At 45.9% G+C, this 27967-nt stretch overlaps 1 protein-coding gene across 1 annotated transcript; it reads right to left on the bottom strand.

Moving 5' to 3' along the window:
* Positions 1 to 5515: 5515 nt before the first annotated feature.
* PTGER4 (prostaglandin E receptor 4) lies at positions 5516 to 27511 on the bottom strand. Its single transcript, XM_073562654.1, has 2 exons — positions 26445 to 27511; positions 5516 to 8455 (listed from the first exon to the last, which is right to left on the bottom strand). The coding sequence occupies exons 1-2, from the start codon at positions 27258 to 27260 to the stop codon at positions 7871 to 7873; spliced, it is 1401 nt and encodes a 466-aa protein (XP_073418755.1). The 5' UTR covers positions 27261 to 27511; the 3' UTR covers positions 5516 to 7870.
* Positions 27512 to 27967: the final 456 nt, after the last annotated feature.

Here is a 27967-nt window from a genome sequence, read left to right as displayed (position 1 = left end):
TAGTGACAAATCCAAAGGGGAAAGGCTAAAATCAGGGTTGTAGTCGGAGTCATGATGTGACATTATCAGTGTGGGCCACCCATGTAGAGATGCTACGGGGGCAACGCCCTGAGCCCTGCTGGAACAAGGTGAGGTGGTAAGTGGGATTGAAGACTTCCTGTTCCTGATACGCTACAGCTTGCTCGGGGTTAAACAGACTAATATACCTTAGAATATATTCTTCTTTTTCCACTTATGAGCCACATCTCTCCCCCCCCCTTGCTCATCATGCTGTTTGAAAAAACCTGTCCTGCTCAAATGAACATGGACAGCCAGATCACACAGGGATCAGATTACAGCTGCTGATTGAAGTTTATGGAGGAGAAATAAAGAAGGAACAGTGTGAAATAGAACAGAAAAACAATGCTTCTGCTTTCTAGTATTTTTTTTCTCACTACAGAATTAGATTTACAATTGCAATACTCAATACTGCTGTATAATGGACCCCGTGCTGCTGCTTCTTTCTGTTAATTGTCCATATTTCCCAAGAGCTGGATTCACAGTTACACTGCTCATATTTCTGTATAATGTCCCTCATACTGCTGCTACTTTCTGCTGTGTCCTTATTTCCCAAGAGCTAGTTTCACATTTACACTGCTTATATTTCTGTATAATGTCCCTCATACTGCTGCTGCTTTCTGCTAAGTGTCCATACTTCCCAAGAGTTGGATTCACAGCCATGCTGCTCATATTTCTATATAATGTCCCTCATACTGCTGCTGCTTTCTGGTAAGTGTCCATATTTCCCAAGAGCTGGATTCACAGCTACACTTCTCATTTCTGTATAATGTCCCTCATACTGCTGCTGATTTCTGGTAAGTGTCCATATTTCCCAGTAGCTGGATTCACAGCTACACTGCTCATATTTCTGTATAATGCCCCTCATACTGCTGCTGCTGGATGTTTTAAAGTCATTAATGTTATTGAAAACTTAAACTTGTGCTGAAAAAAAATGTTTGTGACTTGTTCGCTTGCGTTTCCGCTCCAGTTGGATGCAGCTCCGGAATCTTGTATGGAAGTTGTACGGCCGATGTATAAGTCTTCAATTTATGTCTGGAATGACCTGTTTAGAGCAGAGATGGAAAAGTGCGATGATTCCTCTGCGTCTGTCAATGATCCGTCCACAGAAGATAAAAGAAATGTTCCGTGTACAAACACAAGCGCTCTATGGTAACAGCAGGGATGAGACCCGTACAATCGTCCGCCCTTCTACTTTCGCCATTGCTGTTATTCTTTCTGTTGGAGCCTTTGCCTTTTCTATCTCTGATTGACATATAATAGACTTGTTCAAACACCCGGCCGGCCGTGGTGAGCGGACCATCTGCTGCCGCCTGACAGATTTTCAATGTTCTGCTTATTGATCCGACACGTCACGTTTCATTTATTTTCCACTCTTCTTGAAAACCCATCAATACAAGACGGAAAGGGCAGAAGAGATCCCGGCGCGGGCGGTGTCACTTGTCACCTTTATATATGGGGGCTGCCTATCTACTATGCATTATACGTGATATAATTACCATGTGTCCAGGAATATTCTCACCATTCATGCCAAGGAGTATTATCAACATCTGCCCGCAATAACATGGTAACAGTCGCCATAAATATGTGATTTATGATGAAAAAGCGAGAAGGTGCAGTCACCCCATTATTCATCACCACTGTACAGGCGATTGTAGGAAGGGAAAAGGAAGTAGTCACGTAACTAGGAATATTCTGTTGTGTGTATGTGAAGAATAACACTATGTGGCTAGTATACTGCATTTCTCTTCAGTTTTCCTCTCTGCAGTCTAATTTTCAGTTGTCTCTGAGCTAATAGATGCAGTTTAGCTTCTATGGTGCCTCCCATGAGGGATTCCTGCTCTTCTTTCTCTATGTAGCACATGTTCACAAGTAGCAGCAGTACCGAGCAATGTAGCTGTGATTCCAGCTCTGGAGTTAAATAAAACATATTAGAAAGGAGGAACAGTATGGATGACTTTACACAGTCATAACGAGCCTTGTAGCTGTGATTCCAGCACTGGATTTATGTAAAACGCTTATTAGAAAGGAGGAGCAGCATAGAAAACTTTATATAGCCATACCAAGCAGTGTTGCTGTGATTCCAGCACTGAATTTAAATAAAACACTTATTAGAAAGGATGACTTAATACTAAAGTACTTTAATGCACTTGCTTTTTTACTTATTTTCATTAGGGTATATACACATATTGCTTTTTCCTTTGGTTTTGCTTGCTTTTATGGCCAGTGTGAACATGCTTTTACATCATGCATGTCATTCAGGTCTACTCCAGTTCAGTTTTTCGACAAGTGTAGCTGTGATTCCAGCACTGGAGTTAGATAAAACACTTATTAGAAAGGAGGAGGAGCAGCATATAGGACTTTATACAGCAGTACCGAGCAGTGTAGCTGTGATTCCAGCACTGGAATTAAATAAAACACTTATTAGAAAACAGCAGCAGCCTAGAGGACATTATACAGCACCACTGTATATGTGTTTCCAGCATGATAAAAATGATCTGGCAGCGTGATTTTCCAAGTCAAAACTATGCCAATGATAGATTTTTTTTGTCTAATTTATTAGTCCCAAAAAATCAGAACTTTGTAAAAAAAATTGCTTTGTATTAAAATTTTATGAGACTCCTAACTTTTTTTTTATTTTTCCATTTATGGAGCTGTAGTTTTTTATTGAAACCATTTACAATGTTTTGAATGTCAAAGTGACAAATCGCTGGAATCAGGCTCTCTGCCCATCATACATTATGCCGCTCTCACCGGAAAAACCTGCAGAGAGATTCCCTTTAAATGCAGTCAGAGATCGTCAGTAGCATTTGAGAGTTAGCAGCAACGATCGGAGTTTGCCCGGTTGGTACAGGGGGGTCCTTATTGAGGACACTACAGATTAAGGCACACAGAGAGGACTGATACAAAATGGCAAAAAAACAGCAGTAATTTCCACTGACGGCCACCGGTCTGGAGTTCCTCCTAAATATCAGTAATGGGGTCATTGTAGAAGAGTGATCAGGCAACAGGTCCTGGGTGCAGTGGCCACTCCTGCACTCGTTAGAGTTACGCAAGTGAACCTGCTGGGAACAATTCTGTTCTTCTTTTTACTTCTAGTTTTCGAACTTTGTATGAAATACTTTGGGGAAATGATCCTTCACATCTGGTTTCAGACAGACATGATGCAGCCAAGACTTGGAGACCCTGAGTTTGAATGAGGTTTACTCTTCTTGATTCTATGTTGGTCCAGTTATTATGACTCGGGCTAATGCTCACATTCATTTATACATGGTGACGCCAGCCAAAAGAGCCATATTTGAACCCCAAAAAGTATCACAATTACAAACCTTATTTTTGTATATGTTTTACCTTCTTTCTCTTGCCCTAGAATGGAATGTAACATTGCACAGAACTCTTTGAAGTCCTATCGTGAGAGCCAGTGCTTCTCTCAGGAGTCGTACTGCCTAGTAGCTTGGAGTGAAGATTTATATGTCCGCTCCCAACCCCTCAAATAAGGGACAACTTTCAGAAAAGGATCACTTCTCCCAACCCCTCAAATAAGGGACAGTGTTCAGAAAAGGTTGACTTCTCCCAACCCCTCAAATAAGGGACAACTTTCAGAAAAGGTTGACTTCTCCCAACCCCTCAAATAAGGGACAGTGTTCAGAAAAGGTTGACTTCTCCCAACCCCTCAAATAAGGGACAGTGTTCAGAAAAGGTTGACTTCTCCCAACCCCTCAAATAAGGGACAGTGTTCAGAAAAGGTTGACTTCTCCCAACCCCTCAAATAAGGGACAACTTTCAGAAAAGGTTGACTTCTCCCAACCCCTCAAATAAGGGACAGTGTTCAGAAAAGGTTGACTTCTCCCAACCCCTCAAATAAGGGACAGTGTTCAGAAAAGGTTGACTTCTCCCAACCCCTCAAATAAGGGACAGTGTTCAGAAAAGGTTGACTTCTCCCAACCCCTCAAATAAGGGACAATGTTCAGAAAAGGTTGACTTCTCCCAACCCCTCAAATAAGGGACAACTTTCAGAAAAGGTTGACTTCTCCCAACCCCTCAAATAAGGGACAATTTTCAGAAAAGGTCGACTTCTCCCAACCTCTCAAATAAGGGACAACTTTCAGAAAAGGTTGACTTCTCCCAACCCCTCAAATAAGGGACAACTTTCAGAAAAGGTCGACTTCTCCCAACCCCTCAAATAAGGGACTATTTTCAGAAAAGGTCGACTTCTCCCAACCCCTCAAATAAGGGACAACTTTCAGAAAAGGTCGACTTCTCCCAACCCCTCAAATAAGGGACAACTTTCAGAAAAGGTCGACTTCTCCCAACCCCTCAAATAAGGGACAATTTTCAGAAAAGGTCGACTTCTCCCAACCCCTCACATAAGGGACAACTTTCAGAAAAGGTCGACTTCTCCCAACCCCTCAAATAAGGGACAACTTTCAGAAAAGGTCGACTTCTCCCAACCCCTCAAATAAGGGACAATTTTCAGAAAAGGTCGACTTCTCCCAACCTCTCAAATAAGGGACAACTTTCAGAAAAGGTTGACTTCTCCCAACCCCTCAAATAAGGGACAATTTTCAGAAAAGGTCGACTTCTCCCAACCCCTCAAATAAGGGACAACTTTCAGAAAAGGTCGACTTCTCCCAACCCCTCAAATAAGGGACAACTTTCAGAAAAGGTCGACTTCTCCCAACCCCTCAAATAAGGGACAATTTTCAGAAAAGGTCGACTTCTCCCAACCCCTCAAATAAGGGACGACTTTCAGAAAAGGTCGACTTCTCCCAACCCCTCAAATAAGGGACAACTTTCAGAAAAGGTTGACTTCTCCCAACCCCTCAAATAAGGGACAACTTTCAGAAAAGGATCACTTCTCCCAACCCCTCAAATAAGGGACAACTTTCAGAAAAGGTCGACTTCTCCCAACCCCTCAAATAAGGGACAATTTTCAGAAAAGGTCGACTTCTCCCAACCCCTCAAATAAGGGACAACTTTCAGAAAAGGTCGACTTCTCCCAACCCCTCAAATAAGGGACAACTTTCAGAAAAGGTTGACTTCTCCCAACCCCTCAAATAAGGGACAATTTTCAGAAAAGGTCGACTTCTCCCAACCCCTCAAGTAAGGGACAACTTTCAGAAAAGGATCACTTCTCCCAACCCCTCAAATAAGGGACAACTTTCAGAAAAGGTTGACTTCTCCCAACCACTCAAATAAGGGACAATTTTCAGAAAAGGTCGACTTCTCCCAACCCCTCAAATAAGGGACAACTTTCAGAAAAGGATCACTTCTCCCAACCCCTCAAATAAGGGACAACTTTTAGAAAAGGTTGACTTCTCAGCTCACTCGTCTCTCGGATGGCACACGTTTTGTTGATAGCGTACAGGCTCCTCACATCCTAAATTGAAAAGTTCGTAACTTTTTGAAACAAGGTTAACATTTTTTTTTTAAACGAGTCCTTGCAAGAAAAAAGTGATGATTTCAACAACATAATTTTATTGTGATCCACCCTCCCCACCCCATAAAACAAAACTATTGGTCGATAAAACTGGTTTTGACGAATACACATTCAGAATGCGATTACAATAAAGCAATTCACATGGCCACGGAAAGCAACGGAACATGCATCGGTGATGACATTCCTTCCGGACAGGATTCATCAACTGTGTCAACCACAATCAGTAAGTGCTGTGTTCGGATAAATCATCTATAAAGGTTTTTTGGGCCAGGATTGACGTTAGGCACAGTTGGAAGGGTACATAGAGTAATCTATCAACCCAAAATGCGAAATTAGTCAATGGACGTGAGGTCGGGAAACATTACACAGAGTGGACGGCACATGGACAGGGAAAGCTCTGTGCAACTGGTGGAATGTTGGTGGAAAACTTTGCATATGGCGGCGTATGGGCATAGAATCATAGAAGTCATCTTCTGTTTTGTTCTTACACATCCCCCCCAACAAGCAAGTCTGTGCCACACCTAGAGTCAGTCTCTTGTACAGCAGTGACTTACGCACCACAGGATATTCTCTGACTGTGACAGATGAGCCACTGATTGTACCCGGACAGGAATTACAACCTGTACATAATGAGTGGATGACACAATTATAAATTAATATATCCATGAACATCACAGACAGGCATTTTTTTTGTGTACACAGGCACAATGCTCAGCAATGTAAGGATATTCTCACAACCGGCACAACATAATCCATTGTTAAAAAGGCCTTCCCTGATTTTTAGCTATTTTTAAAAAAATTCCCGTCATAAATGGAGCGGACACCATAAATACTTATAAGACTTTTTTTATGGGGATGAATTATTCCATAACTCTCATATACAACTATCTGCTTGGTCCCGTAGAATTGTATTGTGATGCCAGCTGTCCCTTGAACGGGACTTCCATAAAGGTCCCAAAATGCCCAAAAGTATTTGGATAAGTAAGCGGCTGATCAAAAGGGTAACCACTATTGGGAAGCATTAAAATTGGTGGATTTCCACTGCTTCGAATGGATTCTGAGCGTCTCCAAGAACCATGAGTTTGGCTTCTAGAACGTCTCTCCTGAAGATAATAGAGGGCAATCCTGGTTAGGAGACACCCTACTATGTAAACGTACCTTAAGAGGGCAACGAAGGGCTCATTTAACATCAGGCAACCACTTTATTATTGGGTATCGTTGACTGATCGTGAACTTTGAAACCGAACACTCTACAAATGATAACTTTTTTTCAGTGGTGGCCTCTAGGGGTCTATTTTTACTACTGGAGACCCTCTGAGAAGTGGCTACTAGTCCATCTACGATGTCTACTATGACTAGTCATGTTGAGTTTTATGGACTGGGTTACATTCGATGATCTTACGTCAATTCCACACTAGGGAACAAAGATCTTTTCAATGACTTTGCTAAGTACAGTCTTCCTCAGGAGGATCTAAATCCATGAATCCAAGAAGGGATTGATCGATGCAAGTCTGATGGCCTTCAGGTCCAGGTTGCTTGCAATGTCCTTCTCTAGGGCTCTATTTTTACTACTGGAGACCCTCTGAGAAGTGGCTACTAGTCCATCTACGATGTCTACTATGACTAGGCATGTTGTGTTTTATGGACTGGGTTACATTCGATGATCTTACGTCAATTCCACACTCTGGAACAAAGATATTGTTGTATTCCTTTGCGTTGCTGACGTGCACAAACTCCATCACTAGCCTTAAATATCAATTGATGCCAAACAAAGTGTTTCAACTTAGTGCAAAACCTTATTTTTTTTTGTTGGGGGGGGGGGGAATACGGTAATAAAAGCTGTCAAGCAATATTCCTGGAAAAAGGAGAATATTTGCTTTTTCTTTCTTTTAGCTAGACATTTAGAGTCTAAAAACCTTCTCACGGAGAAGACAATAAATACATTAAAAATCCCAAATACATACATAGTCGTCTATTAAAAATTCACATTTGTTAAAGCTTAGCTAGACACATGGACATTCATCATCGAGGAGAAGCCAAATTGGATTTGTCGGTGAAAGTGTCAATAGTCTTAGAATTGATCATTTAACCTCCTCCAAATCAGCCACCAATGGTGGATATGAACATCGAAAGTGCTAATAGAGTAGTCAGTGGTGCCGGAAACCCAAGACCTGTTGGTAAAGACCACCACCGGCACACCATCTCTGGTCTACAATTTGTTGAGAACCATCAGATTTCTGATTGATATGTACCTTGTGATGGATAAAAGAGGTTTCCATCCCAAGACACTGTCTTGGAGTAACTGGAACATTGTGTTTGGGTCTCATCATAGTCACCAAGATCTAAATGTCCAATGCGGACAACCTGAAAGTCCTAGATACATTTCTCTGATACATTCAAGGTCTCATCGGGAAAAGTGACGTGAAGTGGGTTTCCCTTGGATGAAGTGCTGTTCTGTCTTGGTAGAGTCTCTTTGACTAACAGTACATTCTCAGAATCTTGACCCTGAGAGGACACAGACTGGTCAGAACCACGTAACGTCCTGTCTGGAGCTCCTGGAAGATTTATAGCCATAGTAGCCCCAGGTAAAACTGTGCTGCTTCTGAAGCTATCGCTCAGTTCAAGAGGGTAGAGTAAAGTCTGGGACGTAGAGCTAACTTCTCGGAGCTCTCTGCATACAAAAGACGGAGAATGACTTGAAAGAACCGAAGAGGCTCTTTTTCCATCCGTGCAATTGAAGCTTCCCGCAGAGTGTGGCCTCCTGCCGCTGCCGATCCGGCAGAATAGACACTTGATCTTTTCAATGACTTTGCTAAGTACAGTCTTCCTCAGGAGGATATAAATCCATGGATCCAAGATGGGATTGATCGATGCAAGTCTGATGGCCTTCAGGTCCAGGTTGCTTGCTATGTCCTTCTCCACCGGTGGTTGATAGAGCTGGTTGATGAAAATCCGTACCTGCACGAGATTTGAGAAGAACATGATTAGTCATTGCTTGACGCAAAGGAAGTTACAAATTTTTGTAGCTCTGGATTATTGAGATCAGATGGAACAGGAATGGAATGTGAAGGAACACGTAAGATGGAGTAGGTTTTTTATATTTAACCAGTAGGTATGAAACCACTGTGACATATGTAACAGTGCAAAGACTCAACATACAACATGTCTACATCCTGACCACTTCATATGGATGCTTCTAGAATAATGCCTGGCAAGAGGCATGACCATCTGCTAGACAAAACAGGCCAATTATTCTTCGGTGCTGGAACAATATCACCTTTTTAACTAAGTGGAAATGATGTCTGACATCCTAAATATAGAAGAATGGAATGAACCGTAGGCTAAGAAATACCAGACACAGATTGATGTACCAACCCGCCTGTAAACTGCACTTGTGGTGGAGTCTAGAAGTCAAGGAGAACGATGTACAGCTCAAGACTCACACGAGGAGAACTCAATACTTAAGAAGTAGGCAAAAATTAAAGGGGTTGTCCTAAAATGGAGATTAGCAGCTGATTTTTTTCTTTGGAGGGAAACAGCGCCACTCTGGTTTAATGTTCATGTTTAGTATTGCAGGTTATCTCAAGTGAAGCGAATGGGACCAAGTAGCAAAAACAGGCACAACTTATGGACTGGAATAGACATCAGTCATCTAGCTGGAGGTAGGGGGGGATAGCTGTTGGCCGAGATGAGCATGCATGTATACAGGGGTCGGGACAGATAGCTGTTGGCCGACATGAGCATGCATGTGTATGGGGGTCGGGAGGGATAGCTGTTTGCTGAGCTGAGCATGCATGTGTATGGGGGAACGGGAGGGATAGCTGTTGGCCGACATGAGCAAGCATGTATAAGGGGCTTGGGGGGATAGCTGTTGGCCGACATGAGCATGAATGTGTATGGGGCTTGGGGGGATAGCTGTTGGCCTACATGAGCATGCATGTGTATGGGGCTCGGGGCGGATAGCTTTGGCCGACATGAGCATGCATGTATATCTGGCTTGGGGGGGTAGCTGTTGGCCGACATGAGCATGAATGTATATCTAGCTCAGGGGGGGTAGCTGTTGGCCGACATGAGCATGCATGTGTTTGGGGCTCGGGGGGATAGCTTTGGCTGACATGAGCATGCATGTATATCTGGCTCGGGGGGATAGCTGTTGGCCGACATGAGCATGCATATGTATCTGGCTCGGGGGGGTAGCTGTTGGCCGACATGAGCATGCATGTGTATGGGGCTCAGGGTGGATAGCTGCTGGCTGAGATGAGCATGCATGTGTATGATGTGTCAGGAGGGATAGCTGTTGGCCGACATGAGCATGCATGTGTATGGGGCTCAGGGAGGATAGCCTTGGCCGACATGAGCATGCATGTATATCTGGCTTGGGGAGGTAGCTGTTGGCCGACATGAGCATGCATGTGTATGGGGCTCGGGGTGGATAGCTGTTGGCCGACATGAGCATGCATGTGTATGAGGTGTCAGGGGGGGATAGTTGTTGGCCCGAGATAAGCTTGTGTGGGTATGGGGGGCCGGGCGGGATAGCTGTTGGCTGAGATGAGCATGCATGTGTATGGGGGTCAGGAGAGATAGCTGTTGGCTGAGATAAGCGTGTGTGGGTATGGGGGTCGGGAGGGATAGTTGTTGACTGAGATGCGCATGCATGTGTATGGGGGTCGGGAGGGATAGCTGTTGGCTGAGATGAGCATGCATGTGTATGGGGGGTCAGGAGAGATAGCTGTTGGCTGAGATAAGCGTGTGTGGGTATGGGGGTCGGGAGGGATAGTTGTTGACTGAGATGAGCATGCATGTGTATGGGGGCCGGGAGGGATAGCTGTTGGCTGAGATGAGCATGCATGTGTATGGGGGTCAGGAGAGATAGCTGTTGGCTGAGATAAGCGTGTGTGGGTATGGGGGTCGGGAGGGATAGTTGTTGACTGAGATGAGCATGCATGTGTATGGGGGTCGGGAGGGATAGCTGTTGGCTGAGATGAGCATGCATGTGTATGGGGGTCAGGAGAGATAGCTGTTGGCTGAGATAAGCGTGTGTGGGTATGGGGGTCGGGAGGGATAGTTGTTGACTGAGATGAGCATGCATGTGTATGGGGGTCGGGAGGGATAGCTGTTGGCTGAGATGAGCATGCATGTGTATGGGGGGTCAGGAGGGATAGCTGTTGGCTGAGATGAGCATGCATGTGTATGGGGGCCGGGAGGGATAGCTGTTGGCTGAGATGAGCATGCATGTGCATGAGGGACGGGAGGGATAACTGTTGGCTGAGATGAGCATGCATGGGTTATGCGGTCGGCAGGGATAGCTGTTGGCTGAGATGAGCATGCATGTGTATGGGAGGTCGGGAGGAATAGCTGTTGGCTGAGATGAGCATGCATGTGTATGGGGGGTCAGGAGGGATAGCTGTTGGCTGAGATGAGCATACATGTGTATGGGGTTGGGAGGGATAGCTGTTGGCTGAGATGAGCATGCATGGGTATGGGGGTCGGGGAGGATAGCCTTGGCCGACATGAGCATGCATGTATATCTGGCTTGGGGAGGTAGCTGTTGGCCGACATGAGCATGCATGTGTATGGGGCTCGGGGTGGATAGCTGTTGGCCGACATGAGCATGCATGTGTATGAGGTGTCAGGGGGGGATAGTTGTTGGCCCAAGATAAGCTTGTGTGGGTATGGGGGGCCGGGCGGGATAGCTGTTGGCTGAGATGAGCATGAATGTGTATGGGGGGTCAGGAGAGATAGCTGTTGGCTGAGATAAGCGTGTGTGGGTATGGGGTCGGGAGGGATAGCTGTTGGCTGAGATGAGCATGCATGTGTATGGGGAACGGGAGGGATAGCTGTTGGCTGAGATGAGCATGCATGTGTATGGGGGGTCGGGAGGGATAGTTGTTGGCTGAGATGAGCATGCATGTGTATGGGGTCGGGAGGGATAGATGTTGGCTGAGATGAGCATGCATGTGTATGGGGGGTCGGGAGGGATAGCTGTTGGCTGAGATGAGCATGCATGTGTATGGGGGGTCAGGAGGGATAGCTTTCGGATGAACACGCACTCAGCTAACCGCTACCTGTGGGCACCTTATGAAATGTCTTTATGGCATATTGACTTAGGAGGTGCTACTTCCTCGTCGGCTGCTGACTGACATTGACCAGACTTTTATTATATTTACATTTCACAAGAATAACTGATTGTATCATCTTTATGACAAGAACTAACAGAACCAATAAGTTCCCACATGAAAGTCTCAGAGCGTCTCCCGTCTTTCTGGACTCGCTTACTCTTTTTCCTGGTTGAACTTGAAGGACCTTGTATGAACCTTCTCTTGGCTGATCCTTCCTGATCGACTCTATCATTAGTATAACTATCATTAGCTTCTTTGTGAACCGAGGGCGTTTCTAAGCCAAATCACAAACGGTGCGGACCTGTAAGTAACCCCAGGCCAAGAATCGGCGTCTCTGTACCTCCAGAGAAGATGGCGATCAGCCATGATCATCAGAGTTCGTGGAAAACTAACGAAAGTCCAATGTAAGGGAGGATGACGGCAAAGTGACTGATGGTCATGGAGCAGCTTATTTTTAGAAGAGAAGGTCTAACAAGCACTATATCTGCCGCCTCTCCTGACCCGTCAACAGTTTCTCCATAATGAGTGTACATGAGGCAGAAGTGACCAGCTGGACCTAAGTGGGTGCAAATCCTGGCAAATAATGCTGGATGAAGGTGGGTGGAGACTCCCTACCATCCCAGCTCGAGAATGAAGATCCCCTCCTATAATTGCAGGCTATGACCAGAGTAACTGTTTCATCTCTGCAGAATCCTGTGTGGTTGGATGAAGCCATGACCCAGCGGTCGCCCGTTCGTCCTGCCCCCTATGGGTGGATGAAGCCACCATACAGTGGCCACTCGCTGCGTACTGCCCCCTATGGGTGGATGAAGCCATCACATAGCGGCCGCCCGCTCGTCATGCCCCCTATGGTTCTATACTTTTCTTTCTTTTGGTCTCAGCGACTTCTAAAAACTCCAGTGATGAAAAAAACAACATAGAAACCTGAGCTCCAAAATATTAGCTACAATGTAACAATCTGCCAATCCGAGGCGCCCCCTGCGACCCCATTGCCGTACCCCAAGGGTTTCTTATTATAGTCTTTGTATATCTACTTTCAGGCAATTTTTGTATCCTTCCAATGCATCTAAAATGAAAACTAAAGTAACTTTGCAAACAATCCTGATTAAAAAAAAATCCATTAGTGTATACAGCTGCAATGTGTCTCCATGACTACAGACGACAAGCAAACTCTATGTAGTCGGATGCAGCTGTCCTGATATTCTGCGCTCTCTCTTACTCCCCTACTGACTAAAGAAGACAAAGCAAAGGGAAGGTAGCAGTGGTGTAATCTGCACAACTATGGAGACACATAAGACTGCACTGGAGCTGCGTACGCAAAACGGTTGGATATTATCAATCAAAACTATTTACAAAGTTGCATTATTTTTGCAATAAAAGACTCTTTTGAAGGGGGGGGGGTTGTTACATCAGATCCGAATCGAAATAAAATGATATTTTGGGAAGCTACTTATCTGTATGGTCTTTGACGGATCGGTCATAAGGGTCTTAATGCTGCAGGGGTGGGGGGCTCTGGCAGGTATGACCTACACCAATGTCTATGATGGTAATACAGAGGTTATTGAGCTTGTTGGAGAAACCTATGCCTTTACAGAATTGGAAAACCAACCTGTGGCTTGTTCTGCAACTACAACTCCCAGCATGCTCTGATACCCAAAGGCTGAAAGTTGAAGTTGTAGTTTCAGAAAAGTTTAAAAACTTCCACAGTCAGCAGCAGCGGCTGTCATGTGCAGAGTGTCCAACAGGTGGCAGCTTCTGCCAGTCCTTTCCTTATATAACAGGGTGTAGTGTCTGCAAGATGCCAAGAAAACAAACACAGCTAAAATCCCTGATTGTCCGCCACCCAATATTGTCTGTGTGCAGATGACGGATATCGCGCCGCAGTCTCCATTACACGCAGCATATATGGCGGTGGAGTTATGTAACCTGAAAAGCCAATCATGCAGATATAGCAGAGCCGAATTTGTCATTTGGCACAGCATGATGAATCAGGTTATATTACACAGGACTGCATTACATGGGACTGTCATCATCTCTTCTGGCCCCATCTATCCATTGCTCGCACTACATTGTCAGAAAATTTAGGCTGCGTTCACACGTCGCGTATTTGGCGCAGACTTTCTTCATCTAAAACCCCTTGAGCATATTTTCCACTTTTTTATAAGTGTTTTTTTTTGTTGCAGAAAAGCACAAAAGTACCCACAACTCCAGGTCTGCGAATTTAGGGGTCCCCATAGAAAGGAACATGTAAAATCTGCACTTTTTTTGCAGCAGAAATTAACCGGCTGCAGACGTTAAAAAAAAAAAAAAAAATGCAAGAAAATCCGATTTCCGCACTGATTTTGCACGAAAAAAGCAGAATGAGTAAAACCGCACCAACTGTGTGAACGGAGCCTGAGAATATGGCAGAGAGGAGACGCTGGACGAGTTCTCCTTTAATTCACTGAGTTATCGCAATGTTTGATGAGTGAGACACAATGCACGAGAAGAAAAGTGACAAACTCGGCTCTGCTACATCTAAGAGATCCCTGTGTATCATCAGGCAGCAGACACTGAACCTTCAAGAATAAGTCTCTTCTACAGCAGATGACGACCCGGCAGACAGAACACAAATCCAATTTCCTCGCAGATGCCGGGGGCTCATTTCCAGAAATGCAGGAAGCTCAAAATTCCAATCTGGTTTTCTGCCTGTCATTAAATGCACTGAAGACCCCACTAATGCATGTCTGGAGGGTCTACCAAAGGCAGCAGAGCTGAGGAAGTCATTAGGCACCGCTTAGTGTCGTGTTATAATGTGACTCTTACATAGGACTGCAGGTTGGTCAAATGCATTATCCTGATTCCCTGAGAAGTCACTAATGATGGAGCCACAAAGACGCACTCAGCTCTGCTGCATTCTCTCTATTCTTATACAGCATATGACACACTCAGCTTTGCTGCATTCTCTCAATTCTTATACAGCATATGACACACTCAGCTCTGCTTCATTCTCTCTATTCTTATACAGCATATGACACACTCAGCTCTGCTTCATTCTCTCTATTCTTATACAGCATATGACACTCAGCTCTGCTACATTCTCTCAATTCTTATACAGCATATGACACACTCAGCTCTGCTGCATTCTCTCTATTATACAGCATATGACACACTCAGCTCTGCTGCATTCTCTCAATTCTTATACAGCATATGACACACTCAGCTCTGCTACATTCTCTCTATTCTTATACAGCTTATGACACACTCAGCTCTGCTACATTCCCTCAATTCTTATACAGCATATGACACACTCAGCTCTGCTACATTCTCTCTATTCTTATACAGCATATGACACACTCAGCTCTGCTACATTCTCTCAATTCTTATACAGCATATGACACACTCAGCTCTGCTGCATTCTCTCAATTCTTATACAGCATATGACACACTCAGCTCTGCTGCATTCTCTCAATTCTTATACAGCATATGACACACTCAGCTCTGCTGCATTCTCTCAATTCTTATACAGCATATGACACACTCAGCTCTGCTGCATTCTCTATATTCTTATACAGCATATGACACTCAGCTCTGCTACATCTGCAGAGTATGAGGATTTCCTGCGGTTATTACACACGGAGTGGATACAGAATGCATGCTGCTATTGTCCTCTGTTATCAGCCCCAGGCTGGCGCAGTAGCGCACAGTGATGAGCGCCGTGGCCCTGGGGCACAAACATGGGAGCCGCTGTAAGTCCCCGGCGCATCGCTGCAGACACAGGGTATAGATCCGCAGCTCCTGGGCCCCAATGCAAAGTCTTAGGGTGTGTGCACACGTTGCGGGTTCTGCTGCGGAATTTTCGGTGGGGATTTGTCTAAGGACCTGCGGTTTGACACCTGCGGATTCCTATAATGGAGCAGATACCAAACCGCAGCAGAATCCGCACAAAGAAGTGACATGCTGCGGTTCTGAAACCGCGCAAATCCGAGTGGAAAATTCCGCACCGTGTGCACTGCGGATTTCATTTCCCATAGACTAAAAGGGTACTGTACACCGCAGCAGAATCCGCAACGTGTGCACACACCCTAAAAGGGGCCCCCAACAGCCAGGGGCCATCTCCTCCCTGCTACTGCACATAGCGCTTAGGTTGTGTTCACACGTTGCGGCCGTGGTGCGTTTTTTCCCTCCTCAAAACTGGGATAAAGCTGCAATGTGTGAACGCAGCTTTAATGTGACAGTTCAGGAGCCACAGCTGCATGGAGGGAACAGGTGGTCACCCAGACAGGAAGTCAAGTGCATGCTGGGAAATGGGAAAAATGAAGGCAGCTGGCAGAACGCGTGGCGGGGGATGGGGAGAGAGGAAACCATGGATTGAAGCCCCCAGTGTTAGGCCAGAATTTTGCATTGGGGCCCAGAAAATGGTTACACTGTGTGACTCCTAGGGGGTGGGGCCACAGGAAGTCTCTGTGTCAGGCTCCGCCCCCTCACTTGCCATGACCCTTCTGCCCAGAGGAGCATTCCTTTAAGTGATTTGATATTACACCTCCCATTGGTCGGCCTCAGTCCCGTCCAGCCGTCGACGGGTTAAACCGGGTCACAAGGTAACTAAAAACAAATTAACACAGCTGCCCCAGTTGCACGCCCCCGCGTACCCCGCCCCCATCAGCAGCAGCGGGCCGCCGTCTAGTTATTGTGCCGCCCTTATCCCTGGAGGCCACGCTTATCACCGCGTGGGTTAATATTTGCCAGCGCAGCTGATTGGTCAGCGCAAACAATGTGTCTGCCATTACTGTACATGGTGGACGCCAGTCTATAGGGATAGAAAACCGTCTAAAAACATAGCGGGCGTACGGGCACCCAGGTATACCGATATCCTGGCACACCGACCTTCTACCGCTCTATTACAGTACTTGGCGGTATTACCATAGAACGAGCACTGTATATGGGTATTATTTATTCACTGCGTGGCGGTATACTTTAATCAATTCCTGGTGGTATGATTTTAGTACTATATAGTGGTAACATATGGTGATATTGTTTTGGCGCTGTGTAGAGGTAGTGTGTTAGCATTGCATGGTGGTATTATTTAGTCACTGTATGGTGGTATTATATGAGCACTGTATGGTGGTATTATATGAGCACTGTATGGTGGTATTATTTAGGCACTGTATGGTGGTATTATATGAGCACTGTATGGTGGCATTTTATGAGCACTGTATTATGTATTTCTCTGCATGGTGGTATTATATGAGTACTGTATGGTGGTATTATTTAGGCACTGTATGGTGGCATTTTATGAACACTGTATGGTGGTATTATATGAGCACTGTATTATGTATCTCTCTGTATGGTGGTAATATATGAGCAATGTATGGTGGAATTGTTTGAGCCCTTTATAATGGAATTATTTGGGCACAGTATGGTGGTAATACATGAGCAGTATAGGGTGGTATTATTTGAGCACTGTATGGTGGTATTATTTGAGCACAATATAAAAGCGTTCTTTATACACTCACTGGCCACTTTATTAGGTACACCTGTCCAACTGTGTGTTAAGACTTAATTTCTAATCAGCCAATCACATGGCGGCAACTCAGTGCATTTAGGCATGTAGACATGGTCAAGACAATCTCCTGCAGTTCAAACCGAGCATCAGTATGGGGAAGAAAGGTGATTTGAGTGCCTTTGAACGTGGCATGATTGTTGGTGCCAGAAGGGCTGGTCTGAGTATTTCAGAAACTGCTGATCTACTGGGATTTTCACGCACAACCATCTCTAGGGTTTACAGAGAATGGTCCGAAAAAGAAAAAAAATCCAGTGAGCGGCAGTTCTGTGGCCGGAAATGCCTTGTTGATGCCAGAGGTCAGAGGAGAATGGGCAGACTGGTTCGAGCTGATAGAAAGGCAACAGTGACTCAAATTGCCACCCGTTACAACCAAGGTAGGCAGAAGAGCATCTCTGAACGCACAGTGCGTCGAACTTTGAGGCAGATGGGCTACAGCAGCAGAAGACCACACCGGGTACCACTCCTCTCAGCTAAGAACAGGAAACTGAGGCTACAATTTGCACAAGCTCATCGAAATTGGACAGTAGAAGATTGGAAAAACGTTGCCTGGTCTGATGAGTCTCGATTTCTGCTGCGACATTCGGATGGTAGGGTCAGAATTTGGCGTAAACAACATGAAAGCATGGATCCATCCTGCCTTGTATCAACGGTTCAGGCTGGTGGTGGTGGTGTCATGGTGTGGGGAATTTTTTCTTGGCACTCTTTGGGCCCCTTGGTACCAATTGAGCATCGTTGCAACGCCACAGCCTACCTGAGTATTGTTGCTGACCATGTCCATCCCTTTATGACCACAATGTACCCAACATCTGATGGCTACTTTCAGCAGGATAATGCGCCATGTCATAAAGCTCGAATCATCTCAGATTGGTTTCTTGAACATGACAATGAGTTCACTGTACTCAAATGGCCTCCTCAGTCACCAGATCTCAATCCAATAGAGCATCTTTGGGATGTGGTGGAACGGGAGATTCGCATCAGGGATGTGCAGCCGACAAATCTGCGCCAACTGTGTGATGCCATCATGTCAATATGGTCCAAAATCTCTGAGGAATGCTTCCAGCACCTTGTTGAATCTCTGCCACGAAGAATTGAGGCAGTTCTGAAGGCAAAAGGGGGTCCAACCCGTTACTAGCATGGTGTACCTAATAAAGTGGCCAGTGAGTGTATCTTGCAGTGTTTAGTTTTGGGTATTTCTGCTGCTATGTACAGTACATTCCTCTGCAGTGTACGGTGGCACAAATATTGCTTGGGGTTTATAATTCAGCACTCTATGACCATATACTACATGAACTATATGCATTTTTTATGCCGAGTTTTCCTTTCAGTCAGAAGAAATTCTTGTGTTACAATGTTACACAATTGTATGGAGGCCCATCGGGGGCCGTGGACTGATGACCCCCGTGGCTCTATTTTTAGCCTCTTGTGCCCGGCCAAGTGCAGCAGGTCAGTCATTCCTGACATTTCTTACAGATACTTATCCAACCTGATTGTCTTGAGCGGATCTGGTCTGTCCTGCATACACCACAGGGCTGAATGCGTACATGGGGGGGCGGTGGGGTCAACGTCCACTTACATGGGGGCGACAGGTCAACGTCCACGTACATGGAGGGGACGACGGGGTCAACATCCACATACATGGGGGTCAATGGGGTCAACTTCCACGTACATGGGGGCGACGGGGTCAACGTCCACGTACATGGGGGACCACAGGATCAACATCCACGTACATGGGGGCGACGGGGTCAACGTCCACGTACATGGGGCAATGGGGTCAGCGTCCACGTACATGGGGAAGCGACAGGGTCAATGTCCCCACGTACATGGGGGGGCGATGGGGTCAACGTCCACATGAGAACCATCTGTTGTGTCAATGACTTTCCAATGGTCGGATCATTTCCCGGAATCTTCCACATTTATTAGTCTGGCGGCATCACCGGCATCAATCTAAGGATCCGATGACTTTGTGCCGGTCCGGCTAATCAAAAGAGGAGCCGCGGATGCCGGCACGTGGGAAGCGGTCCGGCGGCCTCGAATTATTGTCCAGGATCGCTTCACTCATCTCTAGTTTACAGTCTACAATGAAGCTGGTCGATCGCCGCGGGTTCTGATTCCCTCAATCCGTGGTAGGGAAAAACTCTTTTGGGCATTGTCGTAGTATTACATGGTGGCCACAGCATGCCCACTGTGCCACAGCAGGAACCGCACACATAGCGCTGGTCCCTATTCTGGCCCATAGGTGCAGCCGGTAGACCGCCCTTCAATGAAGCCCATAAGGGAGCAGACGGGCCGGTGTTACATCCTTGGTCAATACTGAACCCCCCGTCAGGGGGTTACTGATGGAGACGGCCGTCTTGTAGAAACCCATCGTAGCGGCTTTTAGTAACCCGGTGACAATTAGACTTGGTGTCAGGCGCCATAATTACGGCACAAGCCAACAGAGCAGGATCAAAGGCTTTACGGCTAATTCCTCTGCCGGCAGCAGTAATGGCCGGAGCGGAGGGCACATCCTCCAGGACGCTCACATTTTTGCACTTATTGTTGTCATGACTCCTAAATATTTTCAAGCTTTTATTTTCTTAATGGGTGAAGACTCAACGGCAAAAAATGCTGACGTGACTCAACCTCCGAGTCCGGCCTACAACTCCCCGGTGAGACTCCTAATGAACTGTCGCCAACTGGTCCCCCCCACCCCATCCCGGTGCCAATTTCATTATATTCGTGACCTTTCTGTTTCTTTTTTTTTTCACCAGATTGCCCCACGCCCTCCTATAATGAGGTTACCGGATTACGAGCCATGCGTTTGGATGGGGAAGGACCTGGCACCGCGAAGGGTAAGTAATGAGGCCTTGGCACAGGACGGCGTTCTGTGGTGTACAAGAAAGCACAGAACAATGGCGCACACACGAGACACGTATAGAATGAAGGAGCGCATTGTGCGGACGGCCTGGATGAAATTAGCCTGACTTTCTAGGGGAAATTGCGGAATTGGCCAATTCAATCAGGTCTATTAATATCTGCACTAGAAATAATTAGTAATACAAAACGGGAGGATGAAATAACTACTGGAAAGTTCTGCAATATGCCAGAAGCGGATTTCTGGAGAGCAGTCTGTGAAGAGCACCTCTCCCTCCGTAGGACCCAATGGACACAGTGTAATACTCTATTTGCCCTCTAGAGGCACTGCAGGAAAAGTAAACACATAGCTAGGTTTCCAACCGATCACACCTGATCAAAAACAGAGAACCCCTTTAAGACTCTGGACATTTTGGGGCTCGGGATACATTACAGGAGGATCATGGACATTGATCGTGGCTTCTTTTCCACATCTCCTTCCTTCTTTTGGCGATATCCAAGACTCCCTTCCCCCCTTCTGTCATCTGTATGGGGTGGAATAAGTCGGCGCTGAAGAACCAGAAGGACAAGGAAATCATTTCAAGACAGGAGAAGCCAGTTTGACTTTTTCTTCCTTGGATAACCCTCATCATACACAAATCTCAGTTCAGACTAGGACATCATTTTCCAAATAATCCAGTTATTAAATGTTGCCTTAATTAGATTCCCAGTTAGATCACGTCAACTTTTCACCAAAACATTCAAAAATGTTCATATATTATGTCCAAAACTGACATTTATGCATTGATTAACAAGTGTCAGGGTCCCGCCATGGGGTTCGTCGTAGCCCCTGGGATGTAGTTATTCATTTAGGGTCCATCAAAGGCAGCGTGTGTACAATGTATTCCAATGTGGCCTCCACAGCTGCATTATTGTGATGCTTCGGTGATGCCAGCTGTGTACAGATGTAGCAGGGCTGAGTGTGTAATGCACACACAAGTCCTGTCTGATGAAGTGAGGCAGACTTGCAATACCTAACAAAGCCAGTGCACAAGGGTGGCACTGTTTTGTAACCAAAATAATCATATCCTTTTAACTACTCAACATTTGGGGCAAGGAAGATCGTAGTGCAGATGCAGCAGGCTTTAGTGTAAACCGACTCTGACCTGTCAGTCGGCTCAGTGAGGTGATGACGTTTTAAGATTTTAGTGTCAATTGTAGCCTGGGTGAAGAGTTACAGAGTTTCTCCAATTCTCAGAATAGCACAAGGAAAAGTATAAAGTCAATGTCACCCAGCTTTCCGAGAGTCCTGAATGGAAAATCTGCCTTCTTACACACACTGCACACCACACCTGACCATGCCACCCCATGCCACTCCACCCCATGCCATTCTGATGAGAACTTCTAGACATTTCTGCTGAGACTTGCAATCTATAAATGCTGGAGGTGAAAATGTTGCCAAAATCTCATGTGAGGGTGAAATAAAGCCCAGCCTGTCAGCACATGCTGAGACTTGTAGTGCTGCACACTTTACATGAGACACTACTCTGCCTTAGTTCTTCAGACAAGTTCTAGTAACTGTCAGGACATAGAAATGTGGACGTGCAGAACTGGTACTGAACGACGAATATGATATCGGGTCTGACACCTGGGACAATTCTGCTGCATTTTATCTACAGTCTCCTGGCAGCAAAGGGGTTAAATGATTTCCTGCAGCTTAACTGAGCTCGGGATCCAAGGCTATTACCTGTAGGATTGGCTCCATCTGCCACTGACGCTCACTACAAATTACTATGTAATTTCTTATAGTTCCCTGCTGTTTGGAAAAGTGCAACAGCTCAAATACTAAATATAGTGTATAAAAAAGGAAAATTCTGCCACATACGTGCTGGACGGATATACTGCCCCATAGACGCCTGTGCACACAGAACAGTATACGTCTCCACACTTCTCCTCCTAGCAGATAGACACTGACAATTATTATATCTGAGGCTGCTGATCTATTATCAAGAGTGGAGGAAAGTACAGAAATAAGGTGAAGGAGCAGGAACAGAAAGATCCAATGTGACGGAAGAACAGAAAGATCCAATCTGAGGGAAGAATAGACAGATACAATGTGAGAAAGGAACAGAAAGATACAGAGTGAGGGAAGAACAGAAAGAAATAAAGTGATGGAAGAACAGAAAGAGACAAAGTGATGGAAAAACAGAAAGAGACAAAGTGATGGAAGAACAGAAAGAGACAAAGTGATGGAAAAACAGAAAGAGACAAAGTGATGGAAGAACAGAAAGAGAAAAAAGTGATGGAAGAACAGAAAGAGACAAAGTGATGGAAGAACAGAAAGAGACAAAGTGATGGAAGAACAGAATGATACAAAGTGATGGAAGAACAGAAAGAGACAAAGTGATGGAAGAACAGGAGACAAAGTGATGGAAGAACAGAATGATACAAAGTGATGGAAGAACAGAAAGAGACAAAGTGATGGAAGAACAGAAGGAGACAAAGTGATGGAAGAACAGAAAGATACAAAGTGATGGAAGAACAGAAAGAGAAAAAAGTGATGGAAGAACAGAAAGAGACAAAGTGATGGAAGAACAGAAAGAGACAAAGTGATGGAAGAACAGAAAGAGACAAAGTGATGGAAGAACAGAAGGAGACAAAGTGATGGAAGAACAGAAAGAGACAAAGTGATGGAAGAACAGAAGGAGACAAAGTGATGGAAGAACAGAAAGAGACAAAGTGATGGAAGAACAGAAGGAGACAAAGTGATGGAAGAACAGAAAGAGACAAAGTGATGGAAGAACAGAAGGAGACAAAGTGATGGAAGAACAGAAAGAGACAAAGTGATGGAAGAACAGAAGGAGACAAAGTGATGGAAGAACAGAAAGATACAAAGTGATGGAAGAACAGAAAGAGAAAAAAGTGATGGAAGAACAGAAAGAGACAAAGTGATGGAAGAACAGAAGGAGACAAAGTGATGGAAGAACAGGAGACAAAGTGATGGAAGAACAGAATGATACAAAGTGATGGAAGAACAGAAAGAGACAAAGTGATGGAAGAACAGAAGGAGACAAAGTGATGGAAGAACAGAAAGATACAAAGTGATGGAAGAACAGAAAGAGAAAAAAGTGATGGAAGAACAGAAAGAGACAAAGTGATGGAAGAACAGAAAGAGACAAAGTGATGGAAGAACAGAAAGAGACAAAGTGATGGAAGAACAGAAGGAGACAAAGTGATGGAAGAACAGAAAGAGACAAAGTGATGGAATAACAGAAGGAGACAAAGTGATGGAAGAACAGAAAGAGACAAAGTGATGGAAGAACAGAAGGAGACAAAGTGATGGAAGAACAGAAAGAGACAAAGTGATGGAAGAACAGAAAGATACAAAGTGATGGAAGAACAGAAAGATACAAAGTGATGGAAGAACTGAAAGATACAAAGTGATGGAAGAACAGAAAGATACAAAGTGATGGAAGAACAGAAAGATACAAAGTGATGGAAGAACAGAAAGATACAAAGTGATGGAAGAACAGAAAGATACAAAGTGATGGAAGAATAGAAAGATCCAGTGTGAGAAAGGAAAAGAAAGATACAAAGTGAGAGAACAACAGACATACAAGGTGATGGAAGAACAAAATATACAAAGTTATGAAAAAATAGATAAGTATAAAGAGCAGTAATGACAAAAAGATGCAGTGTAATAGAAGAACGGAACGATACAATGCGCAAATAGAGCAAAGATATAGTGAGAAAAATGATACAATGTAAAAAAAGAACAGAGAGATCCAGTGTGAGGAGAACAGGAAACATAATCAGGAAAGAACAGGAAGATAAAACCTGCAGGATCAAGAATAGAAAGATCCAACCTGAGGAATGAAAGGGTAAATTGTTCAGGAAGAACAGAAAGATACAAAGTGCAGGATAAGGAACAAAAACACAAAGTGTGTAGGAGGAAGAACAGAAAGATCCAGTGACAGGGAGTAAAAACAGAAAGAAAGAATGTGCAGAAAGAAGATAAAGATCTGATATGGGAAGAACAAAACAATGGAGAGAAAGAACAAAAAGATCCAGTGTGGGGGGGGGGGGGGGAGAAAAGGAAAGAACAATGGGAAGAAATGAGAAAGGAAAACAATGTAATAGAGAACAGAGGGATCTAATGTGAGGGAGGAAAGGAAAGCCAAGAGCTTCACTGCTGGGCACACCGGCATTGTTACAGCGCACTACTGCTGGGCACACTGACATTACTGCTGGACAGGGACATTATTACAGGGCACACTGGCATTAGTATTGGTGGTCATACTGGCACCATTACAGGGCACTATACAGGGCACACTAGCATTATTACAGGGTACAGGGGCATTATTACAGGGCACTGGCATTATTGCAGGGAACATGGGCATTATTACAGGGCACAGGGGCATTATTACAGGGGACACTGGCATTATTACAGTGTACACTGGCATTATTACAGTGCACACTGGCATTAGTATTGCTGGTCATACTGGCACCATTACAGGGCACTATACAGGGCACACTGGCATTATTACAGGGGACACTGGCATTATTACAGGGCACACTGGCATTATTGCAGGGGACACTGGCATTATTACAGGGGACACTATCATTATTACAGGGGACACTGGCATTATTACAGGGGACACGGGCATCATTACAGGGCACACTATCATTATTACAGGGGACACTGGCATTATTGCAGGGGACACTGACATTATTACAGGGGACACTGGCATTATTACAGGGGACACTATCATTATTACAGGGGACACTGGCATTATTACAGGGGACACGGGCATCATTACAGGGCACACTATCATTATTACAGGGGACACTGGCATTATTACAGGGGACACTGACATTATTACAGGGGACACTAGCATTATTACAGGGGACACTGGCATTATTACAGGGGACACTGGCATCATTACAGGGCACACTGGCATTATTACAGGGGACACTGGCATTATTACAGGGGACACTGACATTATTACAGGGCACATTAGCGTTATTGCAGGGGACACTGGCATTATTACAGGGCACACTAGCATTATTGCAGGGGACATGGGCATTATTACAGGGCATGGGAATTATTGCAGGGGACACTGACATTATTACAGTGCACACTGGCATTAGTATTGCTGGTCATACTGGCACCATTACAGGGCACTATACAGGGCACACTGGCATTATTACAGGGCACAGGGGCATCATTACAGAGGACACTGGCATTATTGCAGGGGACACTGGCACCATTACAGGGCACACTGGCATTATTGCAGGGGACACTGGCATCATTACAGGGCACACTGGCATTATTGCAGGGGACACTGACACCATTACAGGGCACACTGGCATTATTGCAGGGGACACTGGCATTAGTATTGCTGGTCATACTGGCACCATTACAGGGCACTATACAGGGCACACTGGCATTATTACAGGGGACACTGGCATTATTACAGGGCACACTGGCATTATTGCAGGGGACACTGGCATTATTACAGGGGACACTATCATTATTACAGGGGACACTGGCATTATTACAGGGGACACGGGCATCATTACAGGGCACACTATCATTATTACAGGGGACACTGGCATTATTGCAGGGGACACTGACATTATTACAGGGGACACTGGCATTATTACAGGGGACACTATCATTATTACAGGGGACACTGGCATTATTACAGGGGACACGGGCATCATTACAGGGCACACTATCATTATTACAGGGGACACTGGCATTATTACAGGGGACACTGACATTATTACAGGGGACACTAGCATTATTACAGGGGACACTGGCATTATTACAGGGGACACTGGCATCATTACAGGGCACACTGGCATTATTACAGGGGACACTGGCATTATTACAGGGGACACTGACATTATTACAGGGCACATTAGCGTTATTACAGGGGACACTGGCATCATTACAGGGCACACTAGCATTATTGCAGGGGACACTGGCATTATTACAGGGCACACTAGCATTATTGCAGGGGACATGGGCATTATTACAGGGCATGGGAATTATTGCAGGGGACACTGACATTATTACAGTGCACACTGGCATTAGTATTGCTGGTCATACTGGCACCATTACAGGGCACTATACAGGGCACACTGGCATTATTACAGGGCACAGGGGCATCATTACAGAGGACACTGGCATTATTGCAGGGGACACTGGCACCATTACAGGGCACACTGGCATTATTGCAGGGGACACTGGCATCATTACAGGGCACACTGGCATTATTGCAGGGGACACTGGCACCATTACAGGGCACACTGGCATTATTGCAGGGGACACTGGCATTAGTATTGCTGGTCATACTGGCACCATTACAGGGCACTATACAGGGCACAGGGGCATTATTACAGCGCACACCGGCATTCCACGCGGCTGCAGCCTGCCACTCACCACCAGGGGGCTGGAGCAGATGAGGATCACTACGGAGGTGACCACCAGGACCATCACCATCTGGATCTCGACCCCTGCCATCCTGCGGAAGCTCCGCCGCCTCCTGAAGTCGGTGATGCGGGTGTCGGTGCCCAGGGACGTCCTGCGCACGAACTGCCGGTGCATGCGGATGAGCGCTGCGCACACCAGCACGTTGAAGAGCACGGTGACGAGGATGAGGAAGGAGCTGAAGCCGGCGTACATGTAGGAGTAGGCGGCCTGGGCGGACACGTTGCTGCGCCAGTCGATGAAGCACCAGGTGTTGGGGTACTGCAGGGTGGAGCGGCCCAGGCCCATGCTGGGCAGCGCGCAGAACACCACGTTGGAGGCGTAGATGGCGCACAGGGTGAGCCCCGCCAGCTTCTTGTCCACGTAGTGGTTGTAGAAGTAGGCATGGTTGATGGCCAGGTAGCGCTCGATGGCCATGGCGCAGATGATGCTGAGGCCGGACAGCCCGAAGAACAGCAGGATGAACGAGCTGTATTCACACAGCGCGTCTCCGCCCGGCCAGCGGTTCTGGATGTAGGTGGCGATGGTGACCGGGCTCACCAGGCAGGTGCCCAGCAGGTCGGTGAGCGCCAGGCCGCACACCAGCGTGTAGAAGGTGGTCTCCTTCTGCTCCTTGCGGGACTTGCACAGGACGATGATGGCGATCAGGTTCCCCACCACCCCCAGGAGGAACATGACAGCTGGGATGGTGGGGGGCCTGCTGCCGCTGCCCAGCAGGGTGGCATTGGGGGTCTCTGTGCTGCTGGTGAGGTTCTCCGCAGGGTACATGGTGGGTGTGTGGCAGCACAGTTACATCCACTCAGGGGGTCGGCTGCTGCTCAGCCTGCCAGTCCATGCGGGGTGGTGGGTGCAGGCTCAGCAGCTGGCATGTCATGGTGCCCTGCAGGCTGTCACCATGCTCCCTCTCTCTCACACACTTCTGAGCTTCTGCTCCAAGTTTCCTCTGCAGAAGTTACTCCAGAGGGGTGAGGTCTGCGCTGCCCTCCCCCAGTCTGGTGTGATTGGTAGCACTCATGTCGCTGCTGAGGTGCCTGGAGGCAGGAAGGGGGCAGTGCTGCTGCCGCACACCTCTCCCTCATGTCCTGCCCTCCAGGGTCTCCAGATCAGCCCCTTATTATTAAAAATGCAAGTACAACATCAAAAATACTCACTTTCTAGTTTTCCAATATTTCTCAATCAGTAAATAGAAATCTATGATTTCTACTATTATCAGCATCTGGGACAAAAGGCAGTCACCCAGCTTTCCCAGGCTCCAGAGAGGTTCAGCTGGATAATGATGATTGTTCTGAGTGGAAAAAAACAAAATAATAATAATAATCTTGTAGTTGCTGAGAAAACTAAAATAAAGTGAAGTTAGGAAGCGAGATTCCGGGACGGCGTGATACTGATTCCCACGAGAAAAAAAAGAAAAAGCAGAACATGAAGTGAAAGCCATGATGTCGGCGATAGTGTAGCAGAGCTGGGTTTGTCAGGAG

The sequence above is a fragment of the Dendrobates tinctorius genome, unplaced genomic scaffold (assembly GCF_039654945.1).
Source record: "Dendrobates tinctorius isolate UK_male_01 unplaced genomic scaffold, ASM3965494v1 ptg000362l, whole genome shotgun sequence".
NCBI classification, from domain to species: Eukaryota; Metazoa; Chordata; class Amphibia; order Anura; family Dendrobatidae; genus Dendrobates; species Dendrobates tinctorius.
The sequence above is the reverse complement of the archived record's forward strand: the minus strand, read 5'-3'. Positions and strand labels throughout refer to the sequence as shown.